The sequence below is a fragment of the Lissotriton vulgaris genome, chromosome 2_1 (assembly GCF_964263255.1).
Source record: "Lissotriton vulgaris chromosome 2_1, aLisVul1.2, whole genome shotgun sequence".
Classification (NCBI taxonomy): Eukaryota; Metazoa; Chordata; class Amphibia; order Caudata; family Salamandridae; genus Lissotriton; species Lissotriton vulgaris.
Genome location: NC_141687.1, coordinates 59,608,522 through 59,626,244, shown reverse-complemented (window position 1 = coordinate 59,626,244; position 17,723 = coordinate 59,608,522). Strand labels below are relative to the sequence as shown.

General features: G+C 49.2%; 1 protein-coding gene across 1 annotated transcript in view; it reads left to right on the top strand.

Moving 5' to 3' along the window:
- The window catches only part of CNOT9 (CCR4-NOT transcription complex subunit 9), a 152,601-nt gene that overhangs the window by 87,303 nt on the left and 47,575 nt on the right, over positions 1-17,723 (top strand). The window contains exon 4 of the mRNA XM_086954455.1: positions 16,455-16,564. Within this exon, the coding sequence (XP_086810581.1) occupies positions 16,455-16,564 (110 nt within the window). The remainder of the gene's footprint in view (positions 1-16,454; positions 16,565-17,723) is intronic.

The window sequence follows — 17,723 nt, the reverse complement described above, 5'->3', positions numbered from 1 at the left end:
GTGTGGTCCGCGTGGGTTTCTTCAGGAGTGCGCTCAGTCCAGCCTGTTTACCAGCTCTCCGGGAAGGTGGCGGATTTGAAGGAGTTGTTGATTACGAGTCTGAGTTGGGATACGATAATAGAGGCGGCTTTGTTGTAGACTTGGTGAGGGCAGTGGTCGGTGGGTGAACCGGAGTGGATGGTGTTCATCAGGACTGTGGTGTCTTCGGTGCTGACATAGGTCCAGGTGTAGAGGGTGGTGGTGGTGGGTGTCTGTTCGGTGGTAGGGTTGTGTATGTCGGTGATTTTGCGGTGGAAGAACGAGACGAGAGAGTCGCAGAGGTCTTGCGAGGGTGGGATGTCGTTGTTGCAGGCGTTGGGGTTGGAGAGCTTGTTGACGATGCTGAAGAGTTCCTTGCTGTTGTGGGTGTTGTTGTCCAGTCGTTCTTTGAATGCTGTCTTCTTGGTGGTGCGGATCAGCTGGTGGTGTTTGTGGGTGGCGTTCTTGAGGGCTGTCATGTTTTCTGTTGTCTGTTCGCGGCGCCAGGCTTTCTCGAGGGTGCGGCAGGTTTTCTTGGAGTTCTTGAGGTCGTTGGTAAACAACGAGGCTTTTACGGCTGCCGGGTCTGCTGGGAGGATTCTTCAGAGGTGCGAGTTTGTCGGCGCAGTCGGTGAGCCACTGTGTGAGGTTGTGGGCAGCTTCGTCGGGGTCCGTTGTGTTGGTGGGTGGGTTCTGGCCGAGGGTGGTGGTGAGCTGGTCGGCGGTGATCTTGCTCCAGTTTCTGCGGGGAGCCTGTTGGAGGTGATGGTGGGTCGTGGTTCTCCTCAAGTTGAAGTGGACGCAGCTGTGGTCTGTCCAGTGTAGTCCGGTGGCGTGGCTGAAGGCAATGTGTTTAGTAGAGGAGAAGACCGGGTCAAGCGTGTGGCCGGCGTAGTGGGTCGGGGTCTTTACCAGTTGCTTGAGTCCGAAGTTGGCGAGGTTGTCCAGTAGGGCGGCGGTGTTGCAGTTTTTGTTGTTCTCCAGGTGGAAGTTGAGGTCCCCTAGGAGGATGTAGTGTGTCGAGGTGAGGGCGTGCTGACTGACAAGGTCTGCGATGGCTTCGCTGAATTGTGTGCGTGGTCCCAGGGGCCTGTAGATGAGTGCCCCCGAGGGTGGTCTTGGGGTCGATGTGTATCTGGAAGTGGAGGTGCTCGGCAGCGGTGAGGGTGTCGACTGAGTTGGTCGTGATGCGGATGGTGTTTTTGTGGACAATGGCGAGGCTTCCTCCGGACTGGTTGATGCGGTCCCTCCGGATTATCTTGTAGCCCTCTGGGATGGCTATGGCGATGTCGGGGGTTGAGGAGGCGTTCATCCAGGTTTCTGTGAGGAAGGCGACGTCTGGTGTGGTTGTGTCCAGGAGGTTCCAAAGTTCGACGGCGTGCCTGTGGACGGAGCGGGTGTTGAGCAGGATGCACTTTAGGTGGTTGTTGCTGGTGCCTGGCCTTTCGGGTGCGGTGTTGGTTCGGAGGTAGGCGAATTTGTAGGCTTGGCAGGTGAAGGGTCCGAAGTCTGCTTCAGGGTGGCGCGTTGGCAGGCTAGGTTTCGGTCGGCGTTGAGTCCGTGGAGGGTGGCGTCGTCGTAAGTCCGTCGGACGGGCTGGCATCGCTGAGGTCCAGGGGTTCTGGCGCTGGGCGCGGTCCAGGCGCGGACGGGCATAGACAGGCTTGCCCTTGGCGCGCCTTCGGCGCACAATCTGCGCGCCCGCTGCACGTGACAGCTGCGCATGCGCGTGGGCTCCATATGAGGCGAAGTGGGAGGGAGGAGCAGCTGGGAGCCCAGAGCGGGGTGGGAAATGGGGTAGCGGGGGCGGGGCTGCGAGGGATCGGCTACTGGAAGCGGGAGGGGTCGCACCAGGGGGGCAAGCCAGCGGGCACAACCAGGATCTAATTTGCTGAAGGGGAGTAACAATAAACAGTCACAAGGCAGCAAAACAAGAATTTCAAGAGGGTGACACGAGAACAGCGGAATCACGTGGGCAACAGCGGGGAGAGAAGGGCAGCAGCGAGGGGCACCAGGCAGGGCGAGACTCACTACTGCTGGAGAGCCGTGGGGGGTGTCCTGGGACAGGTCACACTCCTACGCAGCGCGGGCTCCCTATGAGGCCAAGTGGGAGGCGGAAGTCGGGCGGCCAATGGGGTCACGGAGACTAAAAGGGGCCGGGGCTGCGAGGGATCGGCGGCCGGAAGCAGGAGGGGTCGCACCAGGGGGTAAGCTAGCTGGTACAACCAGGATCTAATTGGCAGAAGGGGAGTAACAATTTATAAAGGTGAGCTTTCGGTCGGGTTATCGAATAAACTCACGGACAAAGGGGATCTGGGTAACGAGGGTTTTATTGTTTTATATTGCAGTCTCTTCTGTACAGGCACTCTGTAAAAGGGGAGCGGGTTTTCGGCGTCCTCTGCCGCTTGTTTCGCAGTTCCAAACCGCCGTGATTCCCGGTGCCTCCTGGGTGTTGTAGGCCTTGCTTCTGCCGTCTCGACTCCCGTCCGGAACGCCGCCCCAGAAAGAAAGAAACCAATATTTAGGCAAAGGTTTTGATGGCTGTTTAGGGAAGGGAAGTGAGGGACCACATGTGCTCACAAAGGTTATGGTGCCGATAAGGTGAAGGGTGGGGTTTTGGTGCACAGAGGGTCGGGTGTATTGTCTCACGGTGGTTTGCCCCACTTACGCCCTGCCCACCCCGTGAACCGTGACCGTACCTGCTCTAGCCACACTTTGTGGGAAGTGTGGCTGGGCGATGCACCTTCCCGTTGGCCTCCCGGCTTGTCGCGGTCGTCTCGGTTCTTTCGCCCCTCTGCTCCGCAGGTCAGTGATTCGCTGCCTTCGTAGTCTCCTGCCTCCTCCTGCCGATGTTCTACGCTCTTCTCCTCTCCCGTCCTCCTCCGCTGCTCTCCCGCCTCCTCCTGCCGATGTTCTAAGCTCTTCTCTCCCGTCCTCCTCCGCTGCTCTCCCGCCTCCTCCTCGCTCGCAATCTTCTTCCTTGGTTCTCCGTCCGCCACTCCGATCCATCCTCACGCCACCACTCTCCACTCCCTCCGGGTGTAACACACACCTGAGTGTGGTTTGGGCGTTGCTTTACCTCCGGCTGGTGGGCGGGCTCAGGGTCCATCTCCGCCCAATTAAAGTAACACAGCTCCTCGGGGTCCTGTGTGGGGTTGAACCAGTCTTCAGCCGTCTTCCATGTGTCGGTATGCTGTGCAAAAAGAGGGGACACAGGTAAAGGTAAGCCTGGAGGGCCCGAGTCCGGGTCCTCCTCGTCACAATGAACTTCCCCAGGATACCTACGGACTTGTCTTACCGTGCTGTTATGTTTTGCTTTTAATTCCTTGATTTCATCTGTTATTATTGCTGGATTGCATTTTTTTTGTGTTTCCAGGGGTGCGGGGAAACTTTTTAAGCAGTTCCTCGGAAAAGTAGGCCCATGCCATAACTGGTGATAATTCGTTAGTGCTCCTTTGGTTTTGCAAGTCTCTACATTTAGTCATTATTGCCGGTATTATTGGATCTGACCATTTCAACCTTTTTGAGGTTTTCGGTGTAGTCTCCTCCTGAAGTTTGGCTGGTTACGGCATGCTATATATGCTAGATTGGATGACATTGTGATCACTTGGGGACGATGATCACTGTCACCTCGAGCGATGATGGTGTAATTCTCGATCAGGGGAAGGATTCCCTTGTTACAAACTGTGTAGTCTAGAAAGGAATGAATGCGGCTGTTTTACCTTGTCCAGTTCGGTGGATTATCCTTAGGGAAGCGACCGTTCAGGACTGTGTAGCGTAGGGGGCTGAGTTGGAGAACCATGTATTCACCAATTTTGCTATATTTGGTGCCGGAGGGTTTTATTTGTTCAAGGATGTCAGGCCACGGGGCCACAAGATCTTCTGGGAGTTCTTGAAAAAGATTTGTATTGTAGTCGCCGGATAAAAGACAGGCTGGGCTGTTGTAATTACTTTCCATATTGCACAAAGTCTGAATTAGGTGATTGGACTTCGTTTTTTTTATCCTTGGTGCTTGGTGAGATGTAAACGTTGATCAGGTACAGTTTATCAGTGTATTTGGTATTATCTATCATTATCCCAGAGAGCCAATCTTCCTTAAATGTAATTTTTACGATATTGACGTTCAGCTTGACTGAAGAGTAGATGGTAAGACCGCCACTGGGTCGACCGGATTTATGCAACTTCTGGGCTGTGACTCTGTATTCCAGGTATCCTTCTATTGGGAGACTGACCATGGACCATGTTTCCTGCAGTTGTATGATCTCATGGGTTTTTAAGAACTTTATCACTTCGATGGATTGGGGTTTCGGGATGAGACCACTGATGTTCCATGAGCATACTGAGAGACCGGACTGAATACTGGTTCAATTTTGGTTACCCCTGTTCAGGGCCCCTGGCAGCCATGCCCGGTCAGGCGCCGTCGTTTTAATCTCCTCTGTTCCGGTGCATATTGCCTTTCCTGGGGATCGGCTTTTTGCAGATCTTAGTATTGAGAGGGTTGATGGGCCTGGTTGGTCTAATAAGGCCGGTGGTTTTGCAAGGACTGATGGGTTACCGCGGTTCCGGTTGTTGGGCTATTTTGATTCCCCATGTGTTAAATAGGTCAGACATTAATAAAACTTGCTCCATGATTGCTGCAGATGAAAAAGTGATTAACGTTGATTCGGAGAGTTGGTTACCTTCGGTAGGTGTGAATTCGATTGAGATTGTCATTGGATTCAATGTGGCGAAGTTCGGGAATATTTTTAAAGAGTTTCAAGATGTTCCCTCTATTCAAGATATCATGAGGTTCTTTGGTGTAGTATTCAGGAATGAATAGCAATTTCGTTTTGGGAATTATTGTTGTAAAGACCTGACCTGGGGTCTTATGATCCTTTTTGTCTGTTACCAGTGGTAAATCAACTCTCCTTTGGGTATGGAGTAACTAGCTTCTGACCCACTTGTTCTACTTGGGGAATGTGGGTCCTCGATTCTTGAGGGATGTTTACCTGTTTGTATTGTGTCCCAATTCTTGAATAGTGTTATTTGCAAGTTCTCCTTGCGTCTTGACCTATGCTCATCCTCGTGCTGGTCTATCATTGCCCTATTTCGTTTTCCCTTGATAATATTGGCCGTGTTTGTTTTAGCTGTCATGTCTTCTAATTTAAATTGTAGCCGTATAGGGCAATGTTTCTGGTTTGATAGTTCTTTCGAGGTTATCTAAAGTCGGGTGGTGTAGAGACTTTGCTAGGACCTCGACCCTAGCTGCTGGTAAATCCTTGTGGGTTTTGCTGAGGATGGGTGACCATAACGTCTTACTGATTGCCTCTGTACTTGCTTGCGGAGGGGAATTTTGTGATGATAAAGTGCTGTCTGAGCTCACGTGGTTGGTTGAACTGCGACGTGTAATGTCCTTTTCAACATGGCGGGGAACCTCTATGCTGTGTGTTTTTAGGTCTCGCCTGTCGTTGCGCATGCGCATCGAGCAAGCGAGACTATTGCGAGTTATCCACTCTTTATCCACACTGCAAGGAATCGTGGCGATTCCTTGCAGTGCCCGTGACTTTTAAGGTCAATGCGCATGCGCATTGAGCTTATGCGCATGCGCATTGACCTTAAAAGCGCGTGCGCGTGCACGTCCGTCTCCTAACAACACACACACACCCTCTCCCCCGCTCCGCCCCCTCCCGCCGTGTCGCATTTCTCTTTCTCCTCCCCCTCCCCTCTCTTCCTTCCGTCTAACGCCGTGTCGCACCTCTCCCCTCTCCGCCCCCTCCCCGCTCCGCCCCCTCCCCTTCCCTCTGTGTCGCATTTCTCCTCTCCCCTCTCCGCCCCCTCCCCTGCCCGCCGTGTTATTTGTTTATTTTACCCGCCGTGTCTCTGCTGCTTCCCCCTGTCCTGTCTCTCCTCCTCTCTCTCTCTCTATACCCTCCCCCTCCTCCCCACCACTCCCATCAAGTCCCTCTGGCCCTTCCCTCCTCCCCGGACCCCTCCTCCCCTGCCCCCTCCACCCTTTCTTGTTCGGATTTGAGGTTGAACTGCGTTTGCTCACGCATTTTTTGCTGTTTGCTTTTTGCTTTACTATGAGGTAAAGCACAGGGCTGAGTTGGTTTCTAAAGTCTCCTGCCACATTGCCGCCTCCTCCCCTCCCTGCAAGTGCATTTGTACTGGTAGATTCTAGCGCCTGGTTTATCTCGGAACTCTAACTAAAGCGCTTGGCTGCTTAGTACATTTCCTGGAATCGAGACGCAGTTTTGCAAGGTACTGCGATTTATTACTGTCCCCTTTTATCATTAGTTTTCCCAGTTAACGCTTTCCTGGTTGTGGGAGCACAATTTTAGTGTGGACACTTGGGGCTCCAAACTGCAGCTTTTGAACAATGCACAGGACAGTGGTGCCAAAAACCGACCGATGCAGACGCGCGTCCTCCTTTCTGAGTTGCAGCTGCTTCTCCAGGTCGTTGGCGCCCATAATGTTCAACTAATCTAATCCACGCGCCCCCATTAGCTCGTGTCCTCTCACCTGTCTCGTTTTCTCCACGCTCACTTCTCATAGCGCATCATTTCACTCTACAGTCTCCGTGTGCTTGCATACTCAGCCCTGCCACTCTCCCTTTGGTCTTGCTCTTGTCAATTTTCTCCCCTTCCCTCCTTCTCCCCAGCCCGTTTCACATCGACACATCACTCTTGCTATAAATTACGCTCGTGCCCTGTCCCTTCCACTGCATTCCGCTCCTGAAGCTCTGTTTTGAGTATTATTAATTGTAATATTTATAGCGCTTAGAAACAACTGCAGTTTAGTCCGAAACACTATTATAAACTCAAGTTCTCTGACCCGCCCTCCCTCTTTCACTCTTGGTCTTTTGCCCTTTCTTTACTCTCCCCCCTTCCTCTCCCCCTTCTTTCCGTACTATCATCTAGTAAAGCCCAGTCTGACTCGTTACACATGATTTACAAATGGTGATTGGGAAATTAGCTGAATACCGCATGTATCACTGTTTTAACACGGCATGATCAAACGAGTGACTGACTCGAGCTGTGGTAGATAACCAGAGATCAATCACCCCAACCCCCCCCCCTTATTGGAGGCACCTAGAGAGGGTCTTCCTAGACAAGGTTCAATAACAGAGACCCAGGAGCCTCACAGGTATGTTGATCTAAAGTTCAAACAATGGCAGTTATAATTTCCTCAGGCAAATACAAATAATTCCATTTAACGACTTAAAAACTATTCTTTATTGTTCCATAAAATACATTTGCTTATAGCCAGTTGTACAATTGCTTAAAGCCAAAGTGTTTCCTTCTCATGGAACCTCTCCAGGGCTACAGCGAGACACGCATACAATTACTTTCATGGATGTGTCAGTCTCATCGCGCCAGCCATCTGTTCCCCAGCTTGGATCTCCTGGCTACTCCTCCCCTAATTATCCGCACATCAAAGGCTGCTCCCGCCCCCTGCTTCACACAAATGCTACCGAGAGCATTTCCCGCCCGGCCGCTTTTAATTTCATTTCGCAAGCAGTTCCCCCTCCTCCCTCTCCTGACTTTCACATGCACATACCACTGCTTTATAAGCAGGAAATAGAATTCTACAGGAAACAATACTACCGAAGACCATTCGAGGGTGTGAGCTCAATGCCACCGAAGAGTACGTACAATTATTATACTTAAAGTTCAGTCAACTACCCTTGATGCACGGACAACCTTTGAAGAAAATGAAAAGCATGTACCCTCACCCTCACCCACCCTCAACCCCTCACCCTCACTCACCCTCAACCCCTCACCCTCACTCACCCTCACCCTCACTCTCACTCACCCTCAACCCCTCACCCTCAACCCCTCACCCTCACTCACCCACCCTCACTCACCCTCACCCTCAACCCCTCACCCTCACTCACCCTCACTCACCCTCACTCACCCTCACTCACCCTCACTCACCCTCAACCCCTCACCCTCACTCACCCTCAACCCCTCACCCTCAACCCCTCACCCTCACTCACCCTCACTCACCCTCACTCACCCTCACCCCTCACCCTCACTCACCCTCACTCACCCTCAACCCCTCACCCTCACTCACCCTCACCCACCCTCACCCTCAACCCCTCACCCTCACTCACCCTCAACCCCTAACCCTCAACCCCTCACTCACCCTCACTCACCCTCACTCACCCTCACTCTCACTCACCCTCACTCACCCTCACTCACCCTCACTCACCCTCACTCACCCTCACTCACCCTCACTCACCCTCACTCACCCTCACTCACCCTCACTCACCCTCACTCACCCTCACTCACCCTCACTCACCCTCACTCACCCTCACTCACCCTCACTCACCCTCACTCACCCTCACCCTCACCCTCACTCACCCTCAACCCCTCACCCTCAACCCCTCACCCTCACTCACCCTCACCCCTCACCCTCACTCACCCTCACTCACCCTCAACCCCTCACCCTCACTCACCCTCACCCACCCTCACCCTCAACCTCACTCACCCTCAACCCCTAACCCTCAACCCCTCACTCACCCTCACTCTCACTCACCCTCACTCACCCTCACTCTCACTCACCCTCACTCACCCTCACTCACCCTCACCCTCACTCACCCTCAACCCCTCACCCTCACTCACCCTCACCCCCTCACCCTCACCCCCTCACCCTCACCCCCTCACCCTCAACCCCTCACCCTCAACCCCTCACCCTCACTCACCCTCACTCACCCTCAACCCCTCACTCACCCTCACCCACCCTCACCCCCTCACCCTCACCCCCTCACCCTCAACCCCTCACCCTCACTCAACCCCTCACCCTCACTCAACCCCTCACCCTCACTCACCCCCTCACCCTCACTCACCCTCACTCACCCTCAACCCCTCACCCTCACTCACCCCCTCACCCTCACTCACCCTCAACCCCTCACCCTCCCTCACCCTCACTCACCCTCAACCCCTCACTCACCCTCAACCCCTCACCCTCACTCACCCTCACTCACCCTCACTCACCCTCAACCCCTCACCCTCACTCACCCTCAACCCCTCACCCTCACTCACCCTCACTCACCCTCACCCTCAACCCCTCAGCCTCACCCTCACTCACCCTCAACCCCTCAGCCTCACCCTCACTCACCCTCAACCCCTCAGCCTCACCCTCACTCACCCTCAACCCCTCAGCCTCACCCTCACTCACCCTCAACCTCATGCTAAAGATTTACAAAAAAACCCATAAACAATTCTAAAAGCACTAACTCTAATGCTGCGAGACCTATTGCATTTCTAATGCTTGTTTCCTTAGTCTCTTCATTTCCCTTTTGCTTAGATGTTGGTTTTGAGGGGGTTTAGTCGTTGGTCTCAATCTCGGGACCACGTCTCCAGTGTCGTTGTCTAGCTTTATCTCAGACATTGACGCTGTTTCTGTTTTTAGCGTGATGTTGTTTTTGTTTGATTTGATGGTGTGAAAAATGCTGAACTCTTTAGGAGCCTATTGCTTATCTGGAGATGTTACTGAAGCTGAGGCGTGGGTAGGTTGAGCATCGGATTTTACTGGTAAGACCTTGATACCATTACTTGTTTTATTCTGGCTTGTGCTCTGATCGATAATTTTCTGACTGGTTACATTATTTGTGGGCAAACTTGTCCGATGTGGTGAACCTGATGGTAGTTTCCTTATTTCTGTCAATACCATGGTGAGGAACTGGGGAAGCGTAGACAGGCTATCTATGATTGGAGAGCAGCAGCATATCGCTTGGGTCAAGTTGACTTTGGATTGTGCTTTTTTAATTAGGGCATTCAGGCCCACCATTTTGTTGTCGATCCCTGCTGTGTAAACTGCTAGTGTATTTAGAAGGTCAACTTGTAAATCGAGTTTATCTGAGTGGTAATTTAATGCGGATACTGTAGATTGTAAGGTTTGCAAAAGCTGAGGCCAGACGGTAATGGAGTCAAACACTGTAGACTTGTGACCTTCAGTCTCAATTTTTGTATTTGTTTCTGTTTTGAAAAAGGATAGGTCTAACAGGGAGCGATCACTAGGTTCTCCTTTCTTGGCTACAGGTGATTCTTGGTGAACCAAGACTGGTGGTGTCGTTGGTGTTAACGGTTTGATAGTCCCCGGAGTAGTCCTGGTCCACTGTGCTGCTTGCGGAGTGAATTGTGTTTTGTTTCTTGAAGATATTGAATTATCTACGTAAGGATTGGTTTCCTGCTGCAGAGGTGATCCGGTGTTAAATGGGGTATCTTCGTTTGAAATTGATATCGCCGATAAGCATCGATCCTTATTTAATTGATGAGCTTGTTGTAAAGTGGGGGACATGTCACCGGGCTGAGTGGCTGATGTTGGCCCCTTTTGTTCTGACATCCAGGGTTCGTCTCTTGGGTGGTGACTATCTGGGGATGTGATGGTAACTGGAGTATAAGACTGTTCATGGATCTAGGCCCTGTACTTCAATCTGGACTGGGCTAGTATCAAGGAGTTTTTGAGAGAACTGGGCTGGTAGGGGCCATGATTCTTTATAGTTTGTTAGGGTTTGGACTTTAGATCCCGGTTTCTTAAAGTCTGAGGGTCCTCTTTCTAGCGTCATTAGTAATTTCTTCCTGCATGTTGAGATGTTTGATAGGGGGCGCTGGAGAGATTGAAGTTTCTGTCTTAGTAGTGTGGCCAGAGGGGCCAGGTTCATGGCCATAATGTTATGTTATGTTAGTATGAATTTGTAGAGCGCACGTTTACCCCAGGGTTTCTTGGCGCTGTGTGCCGCTAGGGAACCCGTCCTGGCTTTCCCTGTGAGATGGTCCCTATTGGGCATCCCCAAGGTGAAGCCAGGCATCCCCAGCAGCGAGGGGGCTGTTGTGGAGATTAAGCAAGCTATTGCCCAGAGTTGCAGCGTGGGATCCATGGTTAGAGTGGCACCGAGGCGAGATTTATTGAGCCCGCTGGCATTGGTTCCGTACCCTGCTGCGTCGGGAATTGAACCCTGGTCCCGGGCCGACCTCTGCTTCTGGGTCTGCCGCCTCTAACCGGTGAGCCACACTACTCCACTGTGCTATGAAGAAGGTGGAGATAGCACCTGGGGGGGGGGGGGTGATTGCACCGTCTCCTGCCCCCCGGGTGATTCTATGAGCAGGGTCGGATTGGCAAGGCGGGCATTCGGGAAACGGCCGAAGGGCCGTTGTCTCAGTGCCCTCTGTGGGCCGGTTTTTTCTCCCCTTTTTCAGTTCACAGAGAGTGCTCTCTGCTATCTGCTCTCTGTGAACTTGGGAAGGGGAGAAAAAAAAAACGGCCCACAGAGCGCACGGAAACAGAGACAGAAATGAAAGCGCTTCACTGTGTGCCATGCAGTGATTATTAGCTGTGGCCTCACTTCACCCCCTGCCCGTGAAAAGCAATCATGCCAAGGGTGGGCTGGGGAGCGTTGATTGTCTGCGAAAATCGGCCTCCCTGGGGGCCAGGTGTTGCTTAGGCCTTGAGCCATTTCCACCTCGGCCCCCCTGGGGCCCACGCAGCCAAGAAACGGTGTTAATCTTAACACCTCGCCCACAGCCCCTCAGATTCAGGGCACAGTGGGCGAGGAAGAATGGGTCTGGCTGTGGGGGCTAGGTGATGTTTTGAACTCCCACCATCTTCACCTCAGCCTTCCCCTGTCTACCATTGTGCTCCCCTGCCAAGACATTGCCCTGGGGCCTGGAGGGCTGGGGAGGGCTGATTAATTTACTAATTGCAGGGGCCATACTGCTGTTCATGTGCTCTTGAGCTAAGTTGGTTAGTAATAGCAGGGGCTTCCCTTCTTTTCAGGTGCTCCTGCACTGAAGTTCTTGAATAATTTTGTGACAGAAAGGGGCCTTGCTGTTTTTTTAGTTGCTCAGCATGTAGGCCATTGTCACCTTGGCCCTGTGTCCTGGGCAAGAACAGTATCCTCCCACTTTCATTCCTTATCTTTGCATAGGCATAGGTGGCCTAACGCCAGAGTTGCAGAGATGGGGATTCAAGTTTGAATCCCAGGGTCTGCTCAACAGCCTGTGATTCTGGGCAGATCACTTCCTCGCCCAGGCCCTTAAATAAAAAATCAGATCATGTGTACTGTAATTGGTACTCATGAATAGAACTCAAATAGCCTTTGTCTTGGGCTGAATTTACACTACATAAAACTGTCAAATGGTAAGAAAATTATAAAAAATAACCATTTGTTCATGCTTTATGATTCTGCAAAGGGACCATGATAATTAAAGAGGACACTTTATAAAAACATGTCCATATTTTTAACACAGCTTTTCCGATACAAAATTTCCATTTCATGTCCCAGTTAACAATTTAACTCTATTTTAATGGCCTAATCCAAAATGCAGACAAGGGGCATATTTCTCTATATGCCAAAAATATCATTTAGTAAGTTTTGGTTAGTTTTTTTTTGTAGTTTGTAGGTCATTCTGACAGTAAACACCCATTATCCCGAATCTTTCTTGCCGCATACCATCACTCTGCATACTTTTATTACGAATCTACTAGGACTCCGCAATGCCGTTATAACGCATGGCATTACATTTTATATGCTTTTACCAAACATACATTTACAACGAAACTCGTAAATGCATGAATGATAAAAGCATGTTTTTTTGTATATGTTAGGATAAGGTAAGTATGGGTATATAGGGTATATGTTTTGGGGTTCTGAGGTATATGTTTTAGGGTGATTGGGTATTTTAAGGGTTCAGGGATAGTTTTGGGGTACTGGGGTATTTTTAGGTTTCAGGACTAGGTCTTGGTTTTGGGGTACAGGGGTATTTTTAGGGTGAAGGGATAGGTTTGGGTTTTGGGGTACAGGGGTATTTTTAGGGTTCAAGGATAGGTTTGGGTTTTGGGGTACAGGGGTATTTTTAGGGTTCAGGGATAGGTTTGGGTTTTGGGGTACAGGGTATTTGTAGGGTTCAGGGATAGGTTTGGGGGTACAGGGGTATTTTTGGGATTCAGGGATAGGTTTGGGTTTTGAGGTACAGGGGTATTTTTGGGATTCAGGGATAGGTTTGGGTTTTGAGGTACAGGGGTATTTTTAGGGTTCAGGGATAGGTTTGGGGTTTGGGGTAAAGGGGTATTTTTAGGGTTCAGGGATAGGCTTGGGTTTTAGGGTGCAGGGTGTATTTTTAGGGTTAGGATGGGTTATGATTATGGGGTGCAGGGGTATTTAAAGGGACCATGGTGGGATTAGTTTTAAGGGTATTGCACAACTTTTTCTGGTTGGTTGTGTTTTGTTATCATGCATGTGGGCCCCAGAACGTGCTTCAGAGTTGGTGCTACATAATGTGTCTTACACATGGAGGACATGCGAAAAATTGTGAGGGATTGTTACACGGTTGGAATATTTAAAACCAATAGCACTAGTTGTTTGCAGGTCTCTTGTACCATGATTCAGAGAACAGAGTGTGTGTATTGCTTCTTCTATATAAGGAGGAAATTATTAGATTTCCTCCAATGGAATGGTGAAAATCTTCAGAACATCGCATTGGTTTTCATTGTTGCTGAAAGAATGGCATAAGTAAATATAACTAAAGCTACAATTGCAAACACAATGCCCGTATGGTTTATTGTGATATTGTGTGCTAGCTCACAAAACAACAACCAAATCACCCTTACCACTAAAAATGTGAGAAATAGGCAGGTTGCACACAGAATTCCACGTCAAATGTTGTTGCAATTTAATGTACACAATTTACCCAAGGAATGATTTTGCAGCATTATTCCAGATTGTATTACATTATGATATAGGCCTGAACATAGGTGCTCACAAACATTTTGCCAGGAGCAACAACATCTGGTCTGAGTTATGACCAAGAGCTATGTTGATACCAGATGAGTTGCAGTTGGGGGTAAGGTGAGTGTAAGGGAAGTGAGGCATATACATCTAGTTTCTGAATTGCACAATGTGATACCAACAACTTGGCATTAATACTGGTTTCGTATCTTAATCAGATCATGTGATCCTAGGCAATTGTTTTATTTCACTCCCCATGGCCCAGACTTTAAGGCAGCAACAGATATGAATAAAACTGTGTTTTTTGTATATAGACATCACCTGCTGACTGTGAAATAAATGTATGACTAGATTGTACAGATACATTTTTTCAGCATTCTTTACACCCCAGACTGCCTTTTCCTCGTTTGTGAATTCTTACTTTTGTTATTACATGTTCTATTACCAGAGATTCCAGTCTTACCCTTTCTCCTTGACTTTGTACTAGATTTCTGGTTTATGTGATGATTAGAGTCTAGGACATAGCTGGTTAGGAAAGAGTATCCAACGACATTGTGCAGGGCGTTAAGACTGCAAGTAAGTATTCAGTTATCTGAACTGCAGTGCTCCTAGTCTTTACCAATGTTACTTGCTCTGTAAGCTTTAAAAGGCTTAATTTACTAAATATTCGTCTACAAATTAGACCTCAAAGAGTAACCAAATGGTGTTTCATGAAAGGGCATGCCCCTCGAATGTGGGCCACGCCCCTTAAATATAGGCCACGCCCCTTAAATGTAGGCCACGCCCCTTAAATGTAGGCCACGCCCCCTTAATGTGGGCCACTTTTTCGTCAGTGCCCGGGCCAAATTGTGATCCCAATCCGACCCTGTCTATGAGGTCTTTATTCGTCTTCTTGCGCGTTTTTTTTGTTTCTTTTTTAAGCCTACCAGACCACATTGTAATGTAGGGCTCTACTTGTTTTGTTGTTCTTATTTGTTGTTTATTGTTTTTTTCTTTTTTTTGTTTGGTGGGGCGGGGGGGCCGGGGTGGGAGAGCAGGCACTGTCCTGTGCAATGGGCCCTGCTCAATCCCTCTTCACGACCCTCTCTATACTTCCAACTCCACTTTGCAAGTTGTCTTCAGCCGGCAGTTATCCCACAGCGCGCCCACCACCTCGCCTCACCTCCGGCCGCAATCACTCTCCCTGCGTTCCAGTAATGGTAGCGGAGGTGGCAGGGGTGGCTAGAGGGCCCGTCTGCAGCGGTCCTGGTGTGTCTCGGGCGGCGGCACTGCTCACAAACGCCGATCGCGGCAGCCTCCACCTGTGCCCCGCCCTGCACCGCTCTTTTGCGTGCTTCTCCCTCGCGGCTTGCAGCTAGCGGCTCGTTTACCAGCTGCCCTCCGCCGCGCAGGCTTTTCCCTTGCTCGCGGCGGTGATGACGGTTTGCGGTTGCGGCTGGGTAGTGGCGGGTGACGGGAGAGATGTTCTCGCTTGCTCCCTGCTCCCCCGCTCGTGCTACACCTCTGCTCCTCGACTCGCTCCTCGACTCTCGTGACTCTTCCTCCTACTTCAACCTGCTAACTACTGCAGAAGGATTATAAAGCATCACAGCTGTTTAAAAAAAAAACACGGAGAAGAGGCTGGGCTGGCACAATAGATCAGTTGTGAGGCTTTCCAAAATGCAAACTGCGAATACATTCCCCAAAGCACATTGGATGCTTATTCGAAAGCTGAGAGCTGCATAAGCGAAGAGTGCACCCCCCTCACTAGGATGTTTGAAACATAGATTGGACTACAAAAGCAGCGAATGAGGGCCCAGAGTTCCTGCAGGGATGTTTAAAACCTGGATTGGAGAACAAAAGCAGCCAATGAGAACCCAGAATTCTTGCAAAGATGAATAATCAACAGATCAAAAAGAGTAGATTTCTGGGCTTTATAGAAAACCTTATATTTAAGTCTGAATGTCTTGAAAGAGATTCTTTCTGACTGGGAGCCAGTGAAGGTGAGTTAGTGCTTGCCACCTGGTCAAATTTGCACAGGTGACTTGCTTTCCATACTGCTAAGTTATGATACCTCTGCATTTTAGCTACGCTAAGTAGATTTTGGTATTTCCAGATAGTGAATGTTACAATAAGCTGTAACTATTTGGCACCAAGGGATGGACTTTTCCCAGAATTCTTAATGAAAATTTGCATTAACCTAGGCTTTAACAGAGCGGTCTTTTTCCAGCAAGTCTCCTAGGGATTTAACTTTAATTCCTAGGAGCCCTCTCACAGGCAACAGTTTAACTTGCCAATGTTATTACGTACTACCAAAACCTCCGTTTTGTTGGCATTTAGTTTGAGTGAAGTCTGAGACATTCATGTCTAGACTTCTTGCAAGCATTTAGTCAAGTTACCTAGATTTAGTTGCGTGGTGGTTGACACCCAATTAGGATACAGCCATGCATCCAAAGGATCTTGTATGTGAGAATTCTGTAATTAGCATGGTTGCTTTCCACTGGAATGGAGATGTTCTGTAGCGGGCTGCTAAACTACTCGGTTAATAGTCTCTTTTTTTATGCCTGTGGGCTTGCCTAGCTATCCACCACTTTTGTCCCTGTGCTTAGAATCAAAAAGAACAATTGCTGTAACTACCATAGTACTACTATGCCCTCCATGGTTTGTGATTTAAATGTATTTTAATTTTGTTTTCACTCTTGGCACACTATTACATTGTCCTCATACTCCTGTCTTTTCCTTTTAGATCAGCGTTTCTTGCTGCCCACATCCCTCTTTTCTTGTATCCATTCTTGCACACCGTCAGTAAGACCCGGCCTTTCGAATACCTGCGGCTTACTAGCCTTGGAGTAATTGGTAAGTACCAACAGCAAATTACAAACCACCAGCATCTACACTAACAGAAAAGTTGTGCCAAGGCATTATCTTACAGTAATTTACGGTGTTTACTTTCGTGGAACAGCAGCTTTACTGTCTGACCTAGGTAAATCAGTTTTCTCCCACAACAAGTATTCGCTCTAATTATTTTTCTTGTGTGTCACTGACTTGTTTGTGTGCTACTGTTTTTAATTGTTAGCAATTGAGTGATACAAAGACACACTTCTACTATTAAACCAGAAGGGAAACCAACACAATTCATTTAAAAATGGTTTAATAGGTTCATTTAACGCATGGTTTCCTACTAAATGGACTGAAGATACAGCTTTTCCAAACTGTTCTGAAGCAAAGCTCATTGCTTTATGCTCTAATCGTCTACAGTATCCTTAATTCTCTGCAGTAGTAAAATGTATTTTGCCATCACATGCATTCTGATGTTCAGGTGTTCTGCTGTGCACCTCAGCAGTATTTGGCTCAAACAGAAGATAAAATTGCCATCTAATTTACCATGCCGGACAATATGTCCACCAGAGAGAGTGTGATAGGAAGGTATGCCATCAGAATTATTAGACCACTAGAGAACAGAGTAATAAGAGATCCAGTGATGTTCTGATCTGTTACCTTTGCCTTAAATTGTAAAGCCCTCTGATATCCTTCGGGATCAAGTTTGCACTATATTAAACTTTATAAATGAAATAAATACTGTTACTGCAGTATGTGTAAAGGCCCAGCACGGTCTATCTCTCAAATTCACTTTTCCCTCATCTCTTTTCATGTCTCCACCCCCCACCCCCATCCACATCAGCGTCCCATTCCTCTTTCTATTTCAGTGTATCTTTGTACCTCTCCCGCACTAACTCTTTCAGACGCCCCATCACTGGCATCTATCTAATATCTTCTATTATTGTATAAGCACACGTTTTTAGGTCTCGCGCCTAGCGTTGCAGTGCATAGCATTGCTCGCGCAGTTAGAGACTTCATGTAGGGGCTTCTGAAAGCTGACCACATGTTTGTGTGTGTGGTTTTGTTATCGTTGCAGGCTATTGGGCGTTGCGTGTGTCTTTCTGACAAAGACTGCACGCAATTTAGCAAATACGGGCTAATGTTTCGCATTTGCCCCGCCCGCGGTCTATTGGTG